The 21,782-nt window shown below is 45.2% G+C and overlaps 2 protein-coding genes across 2 annotated transcripts; one reads left to right on the top strand and one right to left on the bottom strand.

Annotated features, from left to right (window-relative positions):
* Nucleotides 1-218: 218 nt before the first annotated feature.
* Nucleotides 219-13,554, top strand: Gcna (germ cell nuclear acidic peptidase). Its single transcript, XM_017794961.1, has 7 exons — nt 219-324; nt 1,398-1,766; nt 2,683-2,758; nt 7,280-7,424; nt 9,349-9,487; nt 12,247-12,451; nt 12,951-13,554. The coding sequence occupies exons 1-7, from the start codon at nt 219-221 to the stop codon at nt 13,198-13,200; spliced, it is 1,290 nt and encodes a 429-aa protein (XP_017650450.1). The 3' UTR covers nt 13,201-13,554.
* A 3,782-nt stretch (nt 13,555-17,336) lies between these two features.
* On the bottom strand, nt 17,337-19,831 carry Cxcr3 (C-X-C motif chemokine receptor 3). Its single transcript, XM_017794964.2, has 2 exons — nt 19,778-19,831; nt 17,337-18,772 (listed from the first exon to the last, which is right to left on the bottom strand). The coding sequence occupies exons 1-2, from the start codon at nt 19,787-19,789 to the stop codon at nt 17,684-17,686; spliced, it is 1,101 nt and encodes a 366-aa protein (XP_017650453.1). The 5' UTR covers nt 19,790-19,831; the 3' UTR covers nt 17,337-17,683.
* Nucleotides 19,832-21,782: the final 1,951 nt, after the last annotated feature.

Below are 21,782 nucleotides of genomic sequence, written 5' to 3'. Positions count from 1 at the left end.
ATTTCTTTTCTCTTTATGTGTTGGATGTGGCTATGGCTGGATTCCCTACACCTCTGATCCATTTTCTAACATAGCTGCAACTCTTCTGCTGCCTTAGACCTTGGGTGTCCCCCTGAGTAGAGTTCTTATCTGCCTAGAACTCCACAGAGGAAGCGGATGGGAGACGTCTGCACCTCTGCTGCTCCCTCTTTCTCTGTCTTCCTCCATTGTAGGTGGGAATGACAAGGACGAAGAGAAGAATAAGAGGCCCGGGCTCTGCCTTCTCCAACTTGGTGGAGACTAGGGTGCGGGAACTTAACAGTGTAAACAGTGCTAACTACCAATGTGCTGCCTGCAGCATTATGTGAGATAGAGCACACCAAAAACTCAGCCAGTCTATAATGACCAACTAAAGAACAGTTTTCTAAATTAGGGAAGTTTAACTTGATGTAGATGAAATACCATTTTATTGCGGTTTCCCTTATTTTTGTATGGACTAGTGGAAATATCCAAGTTAGCAGGTCTGTGTTTGGGAGCCAATGAGCAAGTATATCACAGTGTTTAGACAATGTGATTTTAAAATGAGCATTATACTTTCCTTACTAGTTTATCTGTCATTGCTGTCAGTAAAATACAAGGTATAAGGACAGCAATCTAAAGTAACTATGATTCGTTTTAAACATTTAATTACTTATTTATTTATTTTTTGAGACAGGGGCTTCCTGTAGCCCCAGGTGTCCTAGAACTCACTATGTAGACCAGGCTGGCCTTGAACTCAGAGATCCGCCTGCCTCTGCCTCCTGAGTCCTAGGATTGAAGGCGTGTGCCACCACACCCGGTTAAACATTCTTTTATTTTTATTTTATGTGTATGAGTGGTTTACATACATGTACATAAGTGTACCTGTTCATGCAATGCCCTCGAAGGTCAGGAGAGGGCATCAGATACCCTGGAACTAGAGTTATGGATGGTTGTTAGTCACCATGTAGGAACTGAACCCAGGTCCTCTGGAAGAACAGCCAGTGCTCTTAACCACTGAGCCATCTCTCCAACCCCTAACTATGGTTCTTAACTACAGTTCATAATGTCCAAACCAGTTTTTCCTCTTAAATTTTATGTGTATGAGTGTTATGTCTGCATGTGTGTAAGTGCCCCCATGTCATGCAGTGCCCATGGAGGACAGAAGAGGGCATTGGATCCCCTTGGACTGGAGTTATGGACAGTTCTTAGCTGCCAGGTGGGTGCTGGGATTCAAACTCAGGTCTTCTGCAAGAACAGCCAGTGCTCTTAACCGCTGAGCCATCTCTCCAGTCCCCGAAACCAGTTTTAAATTTGTGCTCAATAAGCTACTGATGTCTTGTGTGTACAGAGGGGTAGAAGGAATATGTTTATAGATGATTGTGTCTCTTGAATTTCAGATGAAGCTTCTGGTAAGCTTGAGATTTTTGACACTGATGATAAACCCAGCATCCAGAAGCCTTCAGCGGTTATTGTGATTGATGATGATAATGACAAAACCAATTTCAAGGGTTCTGAGCTCAAAGGAGGCGAATCCCCTGAATGGTACCAAATTTCTTCTGAAGAAGATGTGGAGGAATGTGTTATCGTTTCTTCACCTGATAGTGCTGGCGAGAAATTGGTTCTTGGTGAAAATCCTGGCGAGCCACTAAGTAATCCTGAGCTCAAGAAGAAAAGCATTAAAGCCCAAAAGTCAACCGGAGGGATGACTGCATCTGTGCAACCAAAGAAAAGGAAGGGAAAAAGCAAAAATACATGTATGCTGTCTGGTAAGCCACATCTGAAACGTCGGAGTGTGCCCTGCCAGCCAAGCGTGCCTGCCGAGCCTTTTCCTCTTGATGTGCCCATGTCATTGGGCCAGCCTGTTCTGCCTGCCAACCCTGAGCCTAAAGGCAAAAGGGCACAGCTAAGCAAGTGAAAAGGATCTTGCTCTAAATGGGGTGGGGGCACCTATGTCTGTCTTTTCATGCCCCCATATATTAGCAGTTGCTGTTCAACTTCCCTGGAGTACTTTTCCTCTGAATCTGTCCTGAGGATATTCTGTGCCCCCAGGATTTTGGCTAATTGTCAGTTCCTTTGTGCAGCCATAAGTTCGTATGGCTCCTCCCTCCTAGGTTCCCAAAGCTCTAGAGTTTCTGTTTTCAAGTGTTGTAACATGTTGCTAAATTTATCCCCTTAGTAACCTGTTCATAGGAGGATTCTTTGTGATTTCTTTGAAGCTCTAGCCTCATGACTGGCATGTAACAGATGTTAAATAAATTTGTTAAATAAATGAGTGACACTAACTATTGGTTCCTAAGTCTCTGGCTAGAGTTATTGGCATTGTGGGTACTAGAGGAAGGTAGAAAGGACTGACTTGCAAATTGGGTGAAGGTGCTGCTGGGGACATGGGATACACCAGACCATTCCTTAGACTGTACTCACCTTAGTTGCTCATGCAACTTAGCTTCCAAGAACCCTGTGACAGTTCTTTGTTCCTGGAACAAATATTACTCTGCTCACATTGCTGGTTGTTGGTGATTCCCCTAGGTGGAATCTCTCGGAAGGCCCCAGTATACAGCCTTCCCACAGTTTTATTGATAGATGTGTCCTGTACTTGACTGTTAAAGTTTCTTGGCCTTCCCTTTCTGTCAGCTGCTTGATGATACCAATTTTCAGGGTACAAATCAACTATTATCCTTTCAGTTGCTAGTGAACGAAAAAAGCAGAAGCCTTCCCAGAAGAAACCCATTGCAGCAAAAGTTGAAAAGTCCAAGACTGGGTATGTACTCACGCTCAATTGTATGGGGATAGATAGCACATCATTTTTGAATGTTCAGCAGTCCACTGGGTATTAAGGGGAAGGTTCTTCAAGGGGATGGAAAAGTCTGATTGGATGGAGGATGCCAGGTTTCTGACCCTAAGTGGAAGTTTTCGCACATGCAGAGTGATGAGGTCACCCTGTTGGCTCCTCTTCCCCTAGCCTCTTCCTGCTAAAATCTTGGCAGTTACTTGGTAGAGCTGTTCCTCCAACCCTGATAGCAGCTTTGGCCTCTGAAGTTTGCTTTTGTCCTTAAATGCAGGTCAAAGAAAGATGTGTAGCCTAACAAACACTTTTTTTCAGGCTAGACACAGCCTGGTGGCCACCAGTTTGTGCTTAAACAAGGCCAACACAGCTGGGTGTGGTGGTATTTACGTGTAATCCCAGCAGTCAGGAGACAGAGGCAGGAGCACCAGGAGTTCAAGGCCAGCCTCTGCATACCAAGCTCAAGGCCAGCTTAAGCTACTTGAGACTCTGTCTCAAAAAACAACAAAATAGGCCATCACAATGGAGATGGTGAGAAATCAGAGCCAGATATATTCTGATCTGGAAGAAGAGGGTGGTTAAGAGTGTCTTCCAGGTTTTTCTAGTGCTTTGCATAAACACAATTCCTCTTAATACTGTGTGTGTTGTGTTGTGTCATGTCTTGTGTTTTGTTTGGCAGTGTTGGGGATGGAACCCTTGACCTTGAACTTGCTGGCAAGCACTCTTGAGCCACACCAAAAATGCCTTGTGATTTTTCAAATCTTAAATGTTAGGAGGAAACCCTGCTTTAGGAGGAAAACAAAAACCTGTTAGGATGAAAATATAGATGCTTAAGAGCTCATTTTTTTATGTTTTGTATTTTTGAGACAAGGTCTCCCTGTAATCCAAGCTGGCCTGGAACTTGTTATGTATATTAAACTGGCCTTGAACTCAAGAGATTCACCTGCCTCTGCTTTACTGGTGCTGGAATTAAGGGTGTGCACCATCATTCCTGGCCTGTGTTCTTTAATTTTTATTAATCTGTATATACCTATCGAAAACAAGGAATCACTTCTGCCATAGACATCTTAAAACTTAAAGCAAAAGTCAATATAGCTGGGTGTGGTAGTACACAACTTTAATCCCAGCACTTGGGAGGCAGAGCAGGCAGACCTCTGTGAGTTGGAGGCCAGCCTGGTCTATATAGTGAGACCCTGCCTCAAAAAAGTCAAGAGTCTGAGAGATGGCATAGTGCTTAAGAGCACTGATTGCTCTTTCAGAGGACTGGAGTTTCATTCCCAGCACCCATGTGGTGGCTAGCAACTGTCCGTAACTCCAGTTCCAGGGGAATTCAACACCCTCTTCTGACCTCTTCAGGCATTGTACGACACGGGTGTACTTACAAACATGCAGGCAATACACTCATAGGCATAAACTAAAAATAATAAAAAAAGAGCCAATACATTTTTTTCATTTAGATTCCAAGAACTCACATTTTCCCTTAAAATGTGATTTTTAATTTTAACTCTGTTTTTACTTCCATTCAGGAGTAATACATACTTAAACCTGAATTATCTTATAAGAGAAGGAATATATTTGAAGAACCATATGTTTTGTGTGTGCATTTTGTTTTTGTTTTTATTCTTGTGGTGCCAAGGATGGAACCAAGGCCTTGTGCACAATGTGCAAGTGCTCTATCACTGAACTACACCCTAAGCCTGAATGATATCTTTTAACTTGTATTTTGGGAACAATTTTTTTTAATCTTAAGGGAGGGTAAGGGAAAAGAGTATGGCATGTCAGTGGTATGTCATTGGGGCCAAAAAATTCAGCTTGGATCTGAGAGAAAGGCTCTGCGTCCCTGTGCTTTTTGCTGGCTGAGATGGTTGGGGAAGCTCACCATGTGCTATCTCAAATGGCCCCCTCTCAGTAAAATATCATCTCTGAATTCCTAGCTATATATTTAAGCTGCTTTGCTTATAGGGATGGGGTGTCTTACAGACTGCCCAGGTGCTTTGCTAGACACTGGCAGAAGGAAGGAGAAGCTGCCTGTTGGTGTCCTTGTCACTATCCCTCATCTGAAGGAGACTAGCCTTTTAAGACTTACACCTCTTTTGTCTTGTACTTTCGTTGTTACTCTGGAGCTTCTCGTGCTTAGGATAGTTCCTATGTAGGCTGCTTGCTGGTCATGGTGTCTGATACACCCAATCTGGAGTCTTGTTGGGTCCTTTAATATAGGGTACTCAGCCTGCAGTGAAATGCACAGGCCTTGAGGTGAAGTTTGCTAAGCCCCAAGGCCAGCTTCTCCCTAAGTATGCACTGAGGTCTCTTCTCTGCTGAATCTGGCAGATGGTCCAGGTTTTCATCTGCTGCATTTCTGATACGTATTTTCTTGTGACATTAGGTAACTGGAAGCAAAAATGTTTTAAGTCATCTGAGTCAGGTTTGGTGGGTCTAGCGGGGGAGTGCAGACACTCATACACCCTTGACTGTCAAAGGTTCTTCTTTGTTGGGGAAGGTCATCCTCTTCAACCAAGCGCCCAGCGTTAGGAGAGACTCAAACCCAGTGGTAAAGAAGGAAAGGGATACCCGTCTACCCAGCCAGACCAGCCTATCAGTCCTGGAGATCAATGGGATTGACAGATGTCACAGCTAGATCACTCTCACATCCCATACCAGGTTTGGGGATGAAGAGCCCTGCAGTAGCTTCCTTTGTTTTATCATTACTTGCTTTCTCCCCATCCCAGTCTCCTTACACGGGGTTTATTTTGCAATTTAAGAGTTAAGTGTTCTTGGGCTGGAAAGATGGCTCATCGGTTAAGAGCACTACCTGCTCTTGAAGAGGACTTGGGTTTGATCCCCAGCTCCCACATGGTGGCTAGCAACTGTCTGTAACTCTAGTTCCAGGGAACCTAAACGCCCTCTTCTGATCTCTGAGGGCATTGCATGACAGAGGTACACTTACATGCAGGCAATACTCTCATACACACAAAAATAAAAATAATAAAGTATTTTTTAAAAAAGAGGTGTTCTGGCAAAATCTCAGTCTCAGGATCCCATAGAGTCAGAAACTGTCTTTAGCTCTGTGGTCACGTCTTTCTGACTGTAGATTGTTCTATTCATGATTTCAAAAAAGCCATGGCCATATGTGGTGGCACATGTCTGTAATCCCAGCAATTGGTTGCTGAGGCAGGAAGATTGCCATGAGTTTGAGGCCAGCCTGGGTTACACAACAAGATACTATCTCTTTTAAAAAAAAAACAAGCTGGGCGTGGTGGCACACGCCTGTAGTCCCAGCACTTGGGAGGCAGAAGCAGGCAGATCTCTGTGAGTTCAAGGCCAGCCTGGTCTACATAGTGAGTTCAGGACAGCTGGGGCTACAGGGAGACCCTGCTTCAAAAAGACAAAAAAAAAAAAACCCACCCAGCTTTTGTCTCAGTCAGTAGTTATTACAGGCATTAGTCATTTCTTTGCTCAATACTATTCTTTGTGTCATTTGAGGTAGACCTTGAAATATGGGGCAGCGATAGATATTTGGGTCAGAAGAGTTGTCTCTGTTTCCTTTGGGCTAGCTTCAGTTTCCTGGTTTGGAAGATAAAGATGGGTAAAAACAGTAATAAGTTCTTAGAAGGGTGGTTGTGAAGATCAAATATGGTGAAAGAGAAGTTCTTTGCAAATGCTAAAATACTATTGGTGGTTCTCAGTAAAGGTAGCGATGTTACTCCAAGCCATGGGAAAGAGGCAGTGATGAGACATGAGTGTGGGAAATTCAGTTCATGTCTAGGGAATATTGGAGTTGCCCATTTTGGGCAGAGTGCAAGTTGTAGCTGGAAATAGTGGTTGGGACCACATTGATTCAGGCCTTGAATATCAGGTCAGTGAAAAGCTAGAGGGGACTATTAATTGGAATGTGGCCTAGCAAAATTAATCTTGAAGTGGGCGTATAGTTGGATTAGAAGAAAAAGAGTCTGGTGGTTAGGAACACAGAAGAATGATGTGGTATGAGGGCATAAAAGGGAAGAAGAAACTTGAATTAGAGAGGTGATGGTGTGTTGCAAAGGAGGGGCTGGCTAGAATGGCCCATAGGAGGGAGATACCAGTCTATGTGTCCAGTTAATGTGAGGGAAGGGAAAATGAATTTCAAATGTCTCTGAGATTTTTCAGCCATTTATGACAGAATTTTGATTATTGATTGAGTCTGTTGTGCTACAGATAGACTCACGTTGGTCATTTGGAAGTTTGCATTAGATAATTGTAAATTCAGAAGTATTTTTTCAAAGGAGAGCTTGAGACTGAAGCTAGAGATCTGGAAATTAGTCTTGTTGAGGTTGAAACCAGGCACCACACCTCTGATAATGTGCCAGGAGGAAAGAGAAACGCTACCAATGGAAGCCTGGAAAAGAATGTCCTTATCTCAGGAACTCAAAAGAAAGAGCAACAAAATTTTAGACTTTATTCTCCTCATTTATTTAATTTATTTTTTAGTTATTCAAAACTCACTTGAATTTACCTTTGCAGGAAATCTATGTGCAAAATACCTGGATGCTTCTTGAGTGACATTGTCACATCTAAACAATATTCTGGAAGGAAGTTCAAACGCAACAAGGAAGAGCTGGTTCATAAAATCTACACACTACTTAACCACACTGTCTTTGACAGCAAGGTAGAGTCAATGAGTAAGCTTTTACTGAATACCTCCTATATATGTCAGCACTCTTGGGTGCTGTGCCAACCATGCATACTTCCTGTCCTGGAGAAGTGTTAGTTTAAGTAGGGACATGAGGTATGCGTATGTGAAAAAGAATGTTTATGGGTTATGCTGTATGGAACAGATGGCTATTACAGCAGGAGGTTAGCACAGTGAGAATGGCACAAAGGCTTGAGAAGTCAGAAAGTAGGATTTCCAGGAAGAGGTGAGGTTCCTGCTTCTTGAAGGATGATAATAAGTAGAGCAATGAGGGAGAGGACCTGTGTTGAGGCCTGAGCACCTGGCAGAGAGGATAATGGGAAGGAGCTGTGTGAACCTGGGCAAGTTCCTTAACCCCATTTTGCCAGTATGTTCTGTAAAGTGGGGCCAGTAACAGTACAGTCATCCTTCTGTGCCTATAGGAAACTGGTTCTGGTACCTCTGAAAAATGTCAAAACCTACAGATGCTTAAATCCCTTACATAACATGTCCTCTGAGCAACATCCTCCTCTATGCTTCAGAATCATCTCTGCTACTTTATACCTAATGTGATGGAAATGCCATGTAGTAAATAACTATAATCTTCGATAGAGACTAATGGCAAGGGAATATCTGTACATATTCAAAACAGATACAATTTTTTGTTATTTATATTTATTTTTGACAGTTTTGTACTTATATAATAAGTTTTTGTTGTTTTTCAAATATTTTTGATCTGTAGGTGGTTGAATCCAAGTTATAGAATCCTTGGATACAGAAACAGTTGTACTTACCAGTTTAGAATTATTGTTAGAACTATAACAATACTGTTTTATTGAACAATTGTTAGAACTATTTCTCTTCATAAAGTACCTAGAACAGGGCATAGTGACCTCTCCTTATTTTCTAAGTGCAGATGGCCTTGGGAATCAGGTCGGGGTTTAAATCAGTAGGTGCTGGTGCACGGGAATGTGACGTGACAGGAAGCAGTGCTGAAAGATGTTTATCTGACAGTAGCCTGGCATTATGGACTGAATTAGGAAGACTCAAGAGGCAGAGACCTGTTGGCCATTCTTTTTGTTCACTTTTTTTTTTTTTTTTTTTTGCCATGCTTCCCTCATGCCAGGAAAGCACTTTACCACTGAGCCAAACCACCAGCCATACGTCATTACGGGTTTGGTTTTGTTTTTCAATCAGATTTTATAGTCTTATGACAAGACTTTCCAGAGGGAAGTTCTGATATCCTAAAGGTTCTTCCCCCTTTGGTATCCTTCCTGATGACAGCGGCGTTACAGCAAATGAACGGAACCCAAAAGTGTTCTGAGTTGTACATATGCACAAGTTTCTGGCTGGCTGACCTTAACAGGCTGTACTTCTCTCCTTGGCTGCTCCAGACTTGGCTCCATGCATTCAAGCACAAAATCCTCCATTCATGTGGCCTCAACAGTCTCCCTTGTGTCCTATTAATTCTCCTTACCTGAACTTCAACTTGGCCCTCATTCTTTCCAGGATGTTTAGATTTGCATGCTATTTGAATAGATTTCTCTTCAGTGTACTCAGAGCCAAGAACCTAGGGGAGAAAGTTTCTCTTATCTTTTATTAGAGGGGGAAAAACTCGTTCATACTTTCTGATCTGCTTAGAACTGCTTTTGGGGGACTGAAGAGATGACTCAGTGGTTAAGAGCACTTACTGCTCTTGCAGAGAACCCAAGTTCAGTTCCAACAGTCACATTGTGGCTCCCAACCACCTGGAACTCCAGTTCCAGGGATCTGAAGCTCTCCTCTGGCTTTTGCAGCCTCCTGTACACCCATGGTGCATATACACTCTCAAGTGGGCTCACTGTATCCATTAAAGTAAATAAATAAATAAATAACCTTTAGAATTGCTTTCTGATACTTTTTATTTGCCTTTCATTCTCAGATGCCAGAGAAAATAGAGATCACTTGGAACAAAAAGATGCTGCAAACTGCTGGTTTGTGCACTACTAAGGAGAGACAGCAACCCAAGAGGGAGCGCTATGTCCAGATTGCCATTTCTCAGAAAGTTTGCGATTCTCCAGGTGATTTCAGGCGTGTGGTAGTTGTACCTCAGCACTCTGTCCTTAAATGACAATGGTAGCCTATTGTCATAGCTCGAACTGTCATTTCTAGATAGACAGGCCTTCGGTGTAGTGCTTAGAGGACATCATTATTGGCTGTCTCACCGTTCCTAAGAATCCAAAATATCAGATTCCTTGCCAGGCCTGGCTGCATATTTCCCTTGCCAGAGCCAGCATTTTCATTCTCTCAGTAGTCAAGAATCAAGGTACCCTCTCTAGCCAGTCATCAATCCTTTCTTCCCCAGCTTTGCCTTTGCCTAAATCTGGGCCCTCATCCCCTCCTTCTTCTCCCTGCCCGCTCAAGTCTTTTGTATACCACTGTGTTGCCTTCCTTCTCAGAGCCTGGTTTTTGAGGCCTTTGTAATCCGCTCTGGCATAACATGGCCCATCTTACCTCTCACTATTCCACTGCTAGCCCGTGCTGCAACCAGACCCTTCACACTGGCCCTCAAAATGCAGCCCATGCTCTCCTAGATCCAGTCCTTGCTCACTTTCCACCTTCTCCCACATGCCCACCCCCACCATATTGGGCATTACACCCATGGCTTCACACATGCCATATAAATATTGGGCCATTGAATTGCAGCTGAAAACCTTATTAACTCTTAGGAAACAAGGGTTTAGTTTTGTTTCTGATACGGTGTCTTACTATGTTGCCCAGGCTGATCTTGAACCTGTGGGCTCAGGCGATCCTCTTATCTCAACTTCTTGAGTGAGTAGCTGGGACTATAGGTGTCTGCCACTATACCCAACTTTGAATGACCTTTTGCGGTGGGGGTGGAAAGGAGCAGGTGTTAACCCAGGTTTTCGCTCTGTAGCTCAGGCTGACCTGGTACTCACCATGTAGTCAAGCTGACCTTGAACTCCTGCATCAGCCTTCCAAGTGCTAGGATTACAGGAGTGAGTCACTGTTTTATTTTATTTTGTTTGCTTTTTGTTTTCTGTTATTGTTGTTTTGAGACAGGGACTTACTATGTAACCCAGGCTGGCCTCAAACTTGGGGTAATCCTCCTGCCTCAGCCTCCCAAGGGCTGGGACTACAGGTTTGTGCCACTATACCTGGCTTGAATGACCTTCCTAATTGTAATTTCAGTCAGTTGTTGAGTCCAGCTCAGAGCCAGTGAGATGGCTCAGCAGGTAGAGGTGCTTACTGCTAAGCCTGCTGATCTGAGTTTGATTCCTGGTACCTACATGGTAAAAGAAAGAACTGACTCCCACAAATGATCCTCTGACTTTCATAAATGTGCTGTGGTATGCATGTGCAGAGAGAGAGAGAGAGAATAAAATTTTTAAAAATATTTTATTTATTATTTTTATTTTATGTGTATGAGTGTATTGCCTGCATGTATGTAAGTGCATCCATATCGTGCAATGCCTGTGGAAGTGGACAAATGGTTGTTAGTCACCATGTGGATGCTAGGAATTGAACCTGAGTTCTCTTAACCACTGAGAGATGGCTCAGTGGTTAAGACCACTGATCTGTTTTGCATAGGACCCAGGTTTGAATCCCAGCACCCACATAGTAGTTAACAACCATCCATAACTCCAGTTCCAGGGGATCTGACACCATTTTCTGACCTCCGTGGGCATTGCATAACACGGGTGCACCTACCTACATGTAGGCAATACAGTCATACACATAAAATAACAGAGTAAAATTAAAAAGAGTATAGGACAAAAAATTTATTTTTTAAAAAGTTTTTAATATTTATTTATTAATTTAATTTTGGTCTTTTTTGAGTCAGGGTCTCCCTGTAGCCCCAGCTGTCCCGGAACTTGCTATGTAGACCAGGATGGCCTCAAACTCACAGAGATTCTCCTGCCTCTGCCTCCCAAGTTAAAGGATTAAAGGCATGCACCAACGTGCCTGTCGAGTACAGGTCTTAAAAATATTTTATTTATTATTTTTTGTGTATGGGTATATAGCCTGCATGTATTATGTAAGTGCACTCATGTCATGCAATGCCTGCAGAGGTCAGAAGAGGGCATTTGGAGTCCCTTGCAACTAGACATACAGATGGTTGTTAGCCCCCATGTGGGTTCTAGGAATCGAACCCAGGTCCTCTGCAAGAACAACCAGTGCTCTTAACCACTGAGCCAATTCTCCAGCCCCCTTGTTTCTTTTTTTTTTTATAAAGCTTTTTTTTTTTTTGGGTGGGGGTGTCTTTTTGGGACAGGGTCTCTCTGTTGCCCCAGCTGTCCTGGAATTCACTATATAGACCAGGCTAGCCTTGAACTCACAGAGATCCACCTGCTTCTGCCTCCTGAGTGCTGAGATTAAAGGTATGTGCCACTATGCCTGGCTAAAAAAAATTTTTTTAAGAGCCCTGCTCAGATTTGTATCTCACCCTGAGCTTCTGGTGACTAAATCCCATGGCCATAGTAAATGCCTCCCACAGGCCACTTTTATCCCTGGAGGGAAGAAACCCAGTCTGTCCAGTTGTGTTTCTAGCAGTGCCCCACACAAAGATGGACATGCTACAGCTGTTCCCAAAAGACATGTTTGCCTAAGGCTCTTCCATTAACATCAGCTTGATTGATCTAGGTGTAAGTTTCACTTCTAGAATCTCAGGAGGGTTATACTCACAGCTGCCTATGTATGCCTCTGTGAGATGGCTTTGTATTTGGTGGGGGTGAAAGTCAAGGGCTTGTTAGGTGGCACATCTAGAAGAGAATCCATTTTAGTGCTCACGATGATTTCCTTTCATTTCTGTTGCAAGATCGGATCCGGGATACCTTGATCCATGAACTATGCCATGCAGCCTCCTGGCTTCTCGATGGCATCCGTGATTCTCATGGCCACTTATGGCAGTACTATGCCCAAAAATGTACTGCAGTACATCCAGAGCTGCCTGAGGTCACCCGTTGCCATAACTACGCGATTAACTATAAGATTTATTATGAATGTTCTCAGTGCAAATTCAGGTAAGACCTTTCTTCTCATACTTTTTCCACTTCCCTTGTCACTCCAGCCTCTAGTGGCTGCTTGCTTATTTTTGTAGCACTGGGGATTGAACTGAGGGCCTCGTGCATGCTAGACAAGCACTCTACCCCTGAGCTACATTACCAGCCCTCTTTTTTGTTTTTATTTTGAAACAGGGTCTCAGTAGGTTTTGTATGCTGGCTTTGAACTAGGTCTGTAGCTCAGGCAGGCTTTGACCTTGTAATGATCCTCCTGCCTCAGCCTCCCAAGTGGCAGGGCCAACAAGCTCTTTAATAGTTTGGTCTGTCTGTCTTGAGGAGTGAACCTTGCTATTTCTATGTTCTCCTCCATTGTCTCCCCATATTTGAGCTGGCCTGACCCTTCCACTGCTTGGGGCTCCTCTCTCAGAACCCACAGAAAATTCTTGCTTTGGGCCCAAGGAGCTGATACTGAGGCGTGGTGACTGATTCTTTTGTTGTGTGGTGTCCCCTTCCTTGCTAGGGTCGGCCGCTATACCAGATCACTGAACACTAAACGCTTCATCTGTGCCAGATGCAAGGGGCATCTGGTGTTGCTGCCATTATTTCGCAAAGATGGAACCCCGATTGTGCCCCATGTGAGACCATTTGCCAAATACGTGCAGGAGAATTACAGAGCAGTGTTTAAGGAGACAGCAGGAATCAGCCATGGGGATGTGATGAAAAAACTCAGCAAGAATTATTTTGCCAGTAAACAAAAGAAAGATCCTTAAGATTGTCCTGTACTGTATTCATGTGAGCCAAATCCTTTACTGGGAGGAGGTTTTAGAAAACTGTTTCTGTAAAGCCAAGACATTTGAAAAAACATAAATTTGTTTTCTAATTTGTTATTAATGTTTATTCTTAAGAGTTCTATTGCTAAGTACTTAGCCCTTAACAGCACTTGAAACCCTTCGGGTGTATCTTGGATCTTAACTTTGACTACATAGTTTTAACATGTGGAACAAAACACAGAAGGAAAAGAGTTTTCCTGAGGGGGAGATGAGAAAATGAGAATGTTGTTGGAAAGAGAATTAATTTGTAAACTAGGGCTGAAGTTTGACCTATTAACACCTACCTATATATGAAAAGCCACTGTTTCATTCATTCCAGCTGTGCATGACATTGAGTGGTGCTGTCTAAGCCATGTAATTATTCAGAAAACAGATGTTTATCTTGCTTCTTGTTTCTCTTATTTTTGTGACTGTCCATACGTGCCTCAACAGACTCTATCCCTGTCCAGGGTGTGGATTATACCCAACATTGTGTTCTTTGTTGCCACAATGAATCACCACAAACTTAGTGGCTTGGAGCAACACAAATACATCATCTTACAGTTCTAGAGGTCAGAAGCCTAAGATGAGCCACCCTGGGCTATGATCAAAGTATCCACAGGACCTTTGTTTCTGGAGACCCCCTTCTTTGTCTTTTCAGGTTCCCAAAGCCCAAAGGTCTCACAGTCCCTGGTTCATAGCCTCTTCAAAAATAGCATCTCTTCCTTTTTTTTTTTTTTTTTTCGTCTTTTTGAGATGGGGTCTCCCTATAGCCCCAGCTGACCTGGAACTCGCTATGTAGACCAGGCTGGCCTCAAACTCACAGAGATCTGCCTATCTCTGCCTCCTGAATGCTGGTATTACAGGCATGCATGTGCCACCATGCCCGGCTGCATCTCTTCCTCTTATCCCTTCTCCTTTTCTGCTTCTTCCTTCACTTTCATAGACTCTTAAGATGACACTGGGTCCACCTAGATGATCTAGGGGAATCTTCTTTTTACACACATATGTATAGGTAGGTGGACATGTGTATGTGTACAGCTAGAGGCCAACAGTAAACCTTGGCTATAATTCTCAGGAGCTGTCCGCCTTTTTTTTTAAAAAAAAAATACAGGATTTCTCATGTGAACCTAGGGTTCTCTTAATTAGGCTAGGCTGGCTGGCCAGCAAGTGCCTACGATCTTCCTGTCTCCACCTCCCTAGCTTTGAGAATACAAAAGCACAATACTGTGCCCAGCTTTTTATGCGGCTGCTAGGGATCAAACTCAGGTCCTCCTGCTTATATGGCAAGAACTTTACCAACTGAGCTGTCTCTTCAGCCTGATTATTATTGCTGTTATTATTATTATTATTTTAGGGTTTTTTATTTTGTGAGACAGGGTCTCCCTATGTAGACCAGGCTGGCCTCAATCTCAGAGAAATCTGCCTGCCTCTGAGATCGCCAGAGGCAGGGATCAAAGATGTGCACCACAACAGCAGGCTCTATTAGTAGTTTTTTTGAGACAGTGTCTCATATAGCCCTGAACTTTCTGGTTTTTTGAAAAATATTTTAGTATTTTTATTTTATGTGTATGAGTGTATTGCCTGAATGTATGTAAATGCACCCATATCATGCAATGCCCGTGGAAGTCAGAGCAGGGTGTCAGATCCCCTGGAACTGGAGTTATGGACAGTTGTTAGCCACCATGTGGGTGCTGGGAACCAAACCTGGGTCCTCTGCAAGAGCAGCCGGTGCTCTTAATCTCTGAGCCATCTCTCCAGCCCCCCTTGTTTTGTATTACATTCATTTATTTAATTTGGGGGGAAAGGGCATGTTTGTGGTTTGTGCTATGGCCTACAAGTGTAGACCACAGGACTTGTGGGAGTCAGTTCTCTTCTTCCATATACCACCATGTGGGTACTGGGGATTGAACTCAGGTTGTTGGGCTTGGTGACAAGCACCCTTATTCATCGAGCCATCTTGCCTGGCCCTGACCTTGAAATGTTTATAGATTGCCAAGCCAGGTCATAAACTCCTGATTTTCCTTCCTCTGCCTCCCAACCACTGGAGATTACAGGTATGTAGCACCAGTTGATTGACAAATTAGCAGCCTCTAATCCCTTTTGTCATGGTGGTTTTTGTTTTTTGTTTTGTTTTGGGTTTTTTTTTGTCTTTTTGAGACAGAGTCTCCCCATTTTCCCAACTGGCTCAGAACTCGCTATGTAGACCAAGGTGGCCTTGAGCTCACAGAAATCTGTCTTCTTCTCCCTCCTGAGTGCTGGGATTAAAGGCCTGCACCACCACACCTGGAGCTTGCTTGGTTTTATTTCGACAAGGTTTTAATATATAGCCCTGACTGGCCTGAACTTGTTAGGTAGACCAAGCTGGCTTTGAACTCATAGAGATTCTCCTGTCTCTGCCTCCCAAGTGCTGAGATTATAGGTGTGTGACAACACACCCAGCTGTTTGCTTCTTTGAGACAGGGGTCTCCTTACATAGCCTAGGCTAGTCTCAAATTTACTATGTCATCCAAGCTAGCCTTGCCTCAGCCTCCCAAGTGCTGGAATTACAGGTGCGTACCACCTACCTGCCTCTTCCCTTTTGTCATGTAAGGTAACCTAATCACAAACTCTGGGGATTGAAACATGGATATCTTGAAGGGCCCATTTTCTTTGGCCTGCCACAAATAATGCTTATCTTAACCAGTCTACCATTACTGATAGTTTTTATAGTCAAGATACATTATTTTGACATTTTCCTCATTTTACAAAAGCTTCCAGAGTTCTCCTTTTCTCCCAGCCTCCAGCATGTCTGCAACTTTATCAAGGCCCAGCATGTCAGACTCGGTCATGACACATCTCTGACTTCACTAAGAGAAACTGACAGTGCAGTGGTCCCCTTCACCCTCTGCCTTAACTCAGTAGCTTTGTTACCTGCCCTTTTCAGAAAATTTGTTTATTTTTTCTACTCAGCACTAGCCATTAAAAAAAAATAAATGTTCCCTGCTGCCCACCTCCTGGTGGGCTGCATGATAATGACTGCTAGTAAGTCATCAGGCCCTATTGTCTTTTTTGTTTGTTTGTTTTTTGTTTTGGTGTGTGTGTGTGTGTGTGTGTGTGTGTGTGTGTGTGTGTGCAGGTGTGCAAGGGACAGAGGAGGATGTTGGGTGCCCCCTTCTATTGCTTTCTGCCTTATTCCCTTGAGATGGTATCTCACTGAACCTGGAGCTCGCTTCCTCAGCTCCACTGCAGGCTGGCAGCCAGACAACCTGCCGCCAGTGTTGGGGTTATAGGCTTTTTACATAGGTGCTACTGGTTGGAACTTGGGTCTTCATATTTGTGCAAGTGTTCTTGTCCACCGAACCATCGCTCCAGCCCCACCGTTGCTTTTTCACAAGCCCATTTCCCCAGTAACAGCCCACGTCACCCAAATTACGCAGCCTTTTGTGATCCCATTACCTTATCCCATACTGGCCTGCAGTCTCATCTTCAGTCCTTCCTCCTGTCCAAACCCTTAACTCCAACTAGCTGACACCTCTTCTGATCCCTCCCCCCAAAACATTGCTATTTTCAGCTATTGCACCTCTGCTACTGTCCTACCTTCTGCCTAGAAATTAAATACTCCTTTCTTCTCATTTACTTGGAAATGCCACTTGCTGGTTAGTCTCCACAAAGCCTCCCCAGATGGCTCCTGCCTTCCTGCTCAGCCCTGGCCTTGGCATGTGCTGAAGATTGCCTGCTATTTGCTAGATCTTACCACTCCTTTCTAACTGGGTTGAGCTGCTGGTGTGCAGGAAGAACAAAGGCTTATTCACATATGTTGTACCGTTCCCCAGAGTGTGCCGAGCCAGCTGCTTAACTGCTCACTGCCACCACCCAAGCCATCAGGGTATTCAGCAGCTCCACCAGGCAACCGGGGGCCAGCAGGGGGCAGAGAAGAACCCAGGAGGACAGGGAGACAGATCCAGGACTAGGCAACCAGGAGGGTAGAATCAGGAAATGAACTCCTAAGCCCGGTGAGGGCTGGCCTGAATGATGACTGCAACACCCTGGTTCTCAGCTTGTTTATTGAAAAATTTAAGCAGGGTTTTAGACATAAAAGTGGGCAAATACTGAGATGTTATGGACCACAGCCATTGTCAGTGCTCAGTTAGAGCCTGTCTCCCTATGCTGTTTGCCTCAAACTCCCTTCCCATAGGGAGGGCTGAATTTTACTTGCTGAGTTGGAAAGGTAGTAGGGCTTCAGGCAGCCCACTCTGAGCTAGCAAGATGGGACTTGGCAGCTAAGGAGCAATAATGATGTTGCCCCCATTGCTAGGAAATGGTTCTCAGGAGAGCTGGAGGTGCCAGAGCTGCCAGTGAGTCCTAGGGGCCAAGGTTATGGGAGAGCCAGAGCCAGCCCAGACACAATGGGGGTTGAAATCTGGAGCACAAGGGGAGCCAGGCTGAAGCCCTCATTCCAGACTTATAAGCCCAAGTAGGAGGCCTCTGTGGTCTCAGACCAGGATGAATCTCTACGGGAAGATGACGCCTGCCTCTGCAGCCCCCTCTGGTCAGATCCACCCAGGCGCATGAGCAACATCCACATTTGCTCTCTGAACTTGACCCCCACAAAGGCATAAAGCAGTGGGTTGAGGCAGCAGTGCATGTAGCCCATGCCCGAGGTGACTGACTTGGCCACATCCACGTGGCTTTCTCGGCCACAGTTGCGGGCCAAAGCCCCCATATCCATGAGGATGTCTACTAGTACCACCAAGTGATAGGGGGTCCAACAGACAGCAAAGGCCACTACCACCACCACCACTAGCCGCATAGCCCGAAAGCGCCGCTGGCCTCTGGAGACCAGCAGCACAGCCAGGATACGGGCATAGCAGTAGGTCATGACCAGCAGGGGCAGCAGGAAACCAGCCACCAGCTGCAGTACACGCAGAGCTGTGCGGCCCACCTGTGGGAAGTTGTACTGGCAGTGGGTAGCATTGAGGCGCTGATCATAACTGGCTGACAGAAAGATGAAGTCTGGGAGGGCAAAGAGCAAACAGAGGCCCCAAACAGCTATGCAGGTGAGGGCTACGTGTGCCCGGAGGCCCCGGCGGTAGAGCTGGGTGGCATGCACTATGCTCAAGTAGCGGTCGAAGCTGATGCAGGCCAGCAAGAGGGCTCCCGCATAGAAGTTGATGTTGAAGAGGGCACCTGCCACTTTGCAGAGGCTAGAGCCGAAGATCCACTGGATGGCAGCGTCCACTGCCCACAGTGGGAGCGTCAGCACCAGCAGTGCATCTGCCACGGCCAGGTGGAGCAGGAATGTGTCTGTACTGCTCAGGGCTGCACGCTGGCTCAGTAGCACAGCCGCCACAGCCCCATTGCCTAGAAGCCCCAAGAGAAAAAGGAGGCTGTAGAGGGCCGGTAGGAAGGCTCTGTCAAAGTTCAGGCTGAAGTCCTGTGGACAGGGCAGGGAGTTTAAGTCGCTCTCATTTTCCTCATAATCGTAGGAAGAAGTACTGTTTTCCAGAAGAGAGGCCAAGTAAGAGGCGTCTAGCACTTGGTGTTCACTAACCTGCCGAAGAAGGGAGGAAAGGAAAGGAAGCCATCCTTCGTTAAGGCCTAGCAACCGTCCTGCCCCTTTGTGACTTGTCACTTAGTCTGCTGAGTGTTTCTCCCCGGACTGGACTGTCACTTCCTTTCTTCGGGGCCCATCCTCCTGAACCCCATCTGCCCAGCCTGGGATGGTGGCTTCCCTTCACACTTGCCCTTCTGGGCTATCACATAGGCCAGGGATCTTTGACAGGGGGAGGAGCTTTCGTCTAGGTTCCAGAGCCTTCCAGAAGCTTTTCTTTTTCCCTTCACCTCTACTTTTCATGGCTCGTTGGTCTCAAAGCTGTGGCAGGGCCTGGATTAACCACCTGCTTCCCCAGGCGCCTCCTCCTACTCCCATTTCCCAGTCATTTCCCTCTTCAGACCTTATCTGGGGACCCTGACTTCCAGCCTCTCATGGAGCTTTTCTGTAAATCACTATGCACCCACCTATACACTAAGCCTACTTCCCCTCCCCTATACAGAGGCTTGTACAACCGTTTAGGAATCCACTGAACTCCCCACCCAAACTCTAGTAGGAGTTTCTTGAGATGGGGTCTTCCCATGATGGCCAGTCTGGTCTCAAACTCCTGGGCTCAAGTAAGCCTCCTGCCTCTGGCTTCCAAGTAGCTGAGATTATAGATAGAAATGTGCCAGTATACCTAGGTAGTAGCAATCTTCTTTCCCCTTCACCCCAACCCAAACCACTCCAGAACTAGAGATCAGCAAGGTTGAGCCTCTATAAGCCCCCTCCACTTTGCACGATCAGATGTGGCACCCAAGCCACAGAGGGAGGAGAACTGGCCTGTGGTCAGTGGCCAGGCTGGGTTTCCAATTCCCTGTAGTGCACCTAACATAACCTCTGCCACTTCAGGCTGGTTACTTGGCTTTCTGGTGCCCTTGGCTATGGGCCGTACCTGGCTTGTACCTAGTACCCTGGGATGGCCACTCAGAGCTATAATCTGTCTGGCTGGGCAGCAGAACTTACCTCAGGGTACATGGCTGGGCTGATGCTCCGGCTGCAGCTGCCTGGGTTGTGTGCTGCCTGCCTTCTCTGCTTTGACACTTGTGGTTGGGAACTTGCAGTGAACAGAGGAAGTGAAGGTTTCACTGCTGGGCACAGCCTCTTCCAGAGGGTTATCTAGATCAGACCTCCACAGAGTTCCTTTCCAGCTATTTCTGTGGCCAAGTGAAGCCACTTTAGGGGAGCTAAAGTGAACCTGGAGCTGTTACAAATCTCAGGTTCTTTTCCTACTCGGCACCATTCACAGATAACTAAGCATTTCTAGTAGCAGGCAAGAAATGTGATTTGATGGGGGAAGGGACACTTGACCTCTAAAGGTACCGTCTCTCCTAGAGTGGATTTTCACTAGGGCTGGGTTATAGTGGGATGTGATAAGAATGCTGTCATCAGAACCTTGCATGGGAAGGGAGGAGATTTCCTGAGATCAGGAGGCCACTTTTCTTCCCTAATTTGAGCATGGTTGGATCTGACCTTGCATTGGTGGGTGTTTTTTTTTTTTTTTATTATGGGATTATAATGAACCCAAAGTCATGAGCTAAAGTGAACCTGGAGCTGTTACAAATCTCAGGTTCTTTTCCTACTCGGCACCATTCACAGATAACTAAGCATTTCTAGTAGCAGGCAAGAAATGTGATTTGATGGGGGAAGGGACACTTGACCTCTAAAGGTACCGTCTCTCCTAGAGTGGATTTTCACTAGGGCTGGGTTATAGTGGGATGTGATAAGAATGCTGTCATCAGAACCTTGCATGGGAAGGGAGGAGATTTCCTGAGATCAGGAGGCCACTTTTCTTCCCTAATTTGAGCATGGTTGGATCTGACCTTGCATTGGTGGGTGTTTTTTTTTTTTTTTTATGATTATGGGATTATAATGAACCCAAAGTCATCTGGAGTGTCATCATGGTGTCCAGAACTGTTCTGCAGCACTCTTAGGCAACTGGAAGTATGTGATAACTTGGTGGCTGGCAGCTGGGAACTTCTGGTGCAAACAAGCAACACAGCTAATAGGATAATAGGGCAAGAAAGGCTGGGCCCCAGGGAAGGGCCTGGGGTGGTTGGGTGGGTTCTTTGGGTGGGACAGGTTCTTTGAGGAGAGGTCTGAAGCCACTCAATGGGAAAGTAGGGGGCAGCCCCCTTTTTTCCTATAGCATACTGCTCAGTGTTCAGCAAGTTAGACCGTGTGCTCATCTGTCCCAGCGCTGTGCCTGCTTCTACAGACTCAAAGGGTGTGGTCTGGAAAGAACATTAGCCCTCTTTAAATTATTATTTTATTTTTTGAGACAGTGTCTCATTCTGTAGCTCAGGCTGACTTTGAACTCACAGCAACCTTCCTGCTTCAGTCCCCTGAGTGTTGGGATTACTGTATAGGAGTGCACCATCATGAGCCCAGCATTTTGAGGGGAGGTTGGTTTCTTTAAAGTGGATAAACTGCCGGGCGTGGTGGCGCACACCTTTAGTCCCAGCACTTGGGAGGCAGAGGCAGGTGGATCTCTGTGAGTTCGAGGCCAGTCTGGTCTATATAGTGAGTTCCAGGACAGCTGGGGCTATAGGGAGACCCTGTCTCAAAAAGACCAATAAAATAAAGTGTATAAACTAATGTATTCATGCAGGTACAAACAAGTGGCGATCCATCTGCTTATTTTTCACATGTCTGCATGTAGAGGAGCCAATGCCAGTAACAAAATAGTATATATACTTGACACTACTTATGTAAATTCTAGAAATTACCACACAAAGCAATACCATATATGTATTTTCAGTGCTGGGTAGTGGAAACTAGGACCTTACGCATGTTGGTCAGTCTCGATAAGTAAGAACAACTGAGCTACATCCCTAGCTCTTTCTTTCTTTCTTTCTTTCTTTCTTTCTTTCTTTCTTTCTTTCTTTCTCTCTCTCTCTCTCTCTCTCTCTCTTTCTTTTTCTTTCTTTCTTTCTTTCTTTCTTTCTTTCTTTTTTTGAGACAGGGTTTT

The sequence above is a fragment of the Nannospalax galili genome, unplaced genomic scaffold (assembly GCF_000622305.1).
Source record: "Nannospalax galili isolate Female #2095 unplaced genomic scaffold, S.galili_v1.0 scaffold747, whole genome shotgun sequence".
Taxonomy (NCBI): Eukaryota; Metazoa; Chordata; class Mammalia; order Rodentia; family Spalacidae; genus Nannospalax; species Nannospalax galili.
This window is presented reverse-complemented; position numbering and strand designations above follow the sequence as displayed.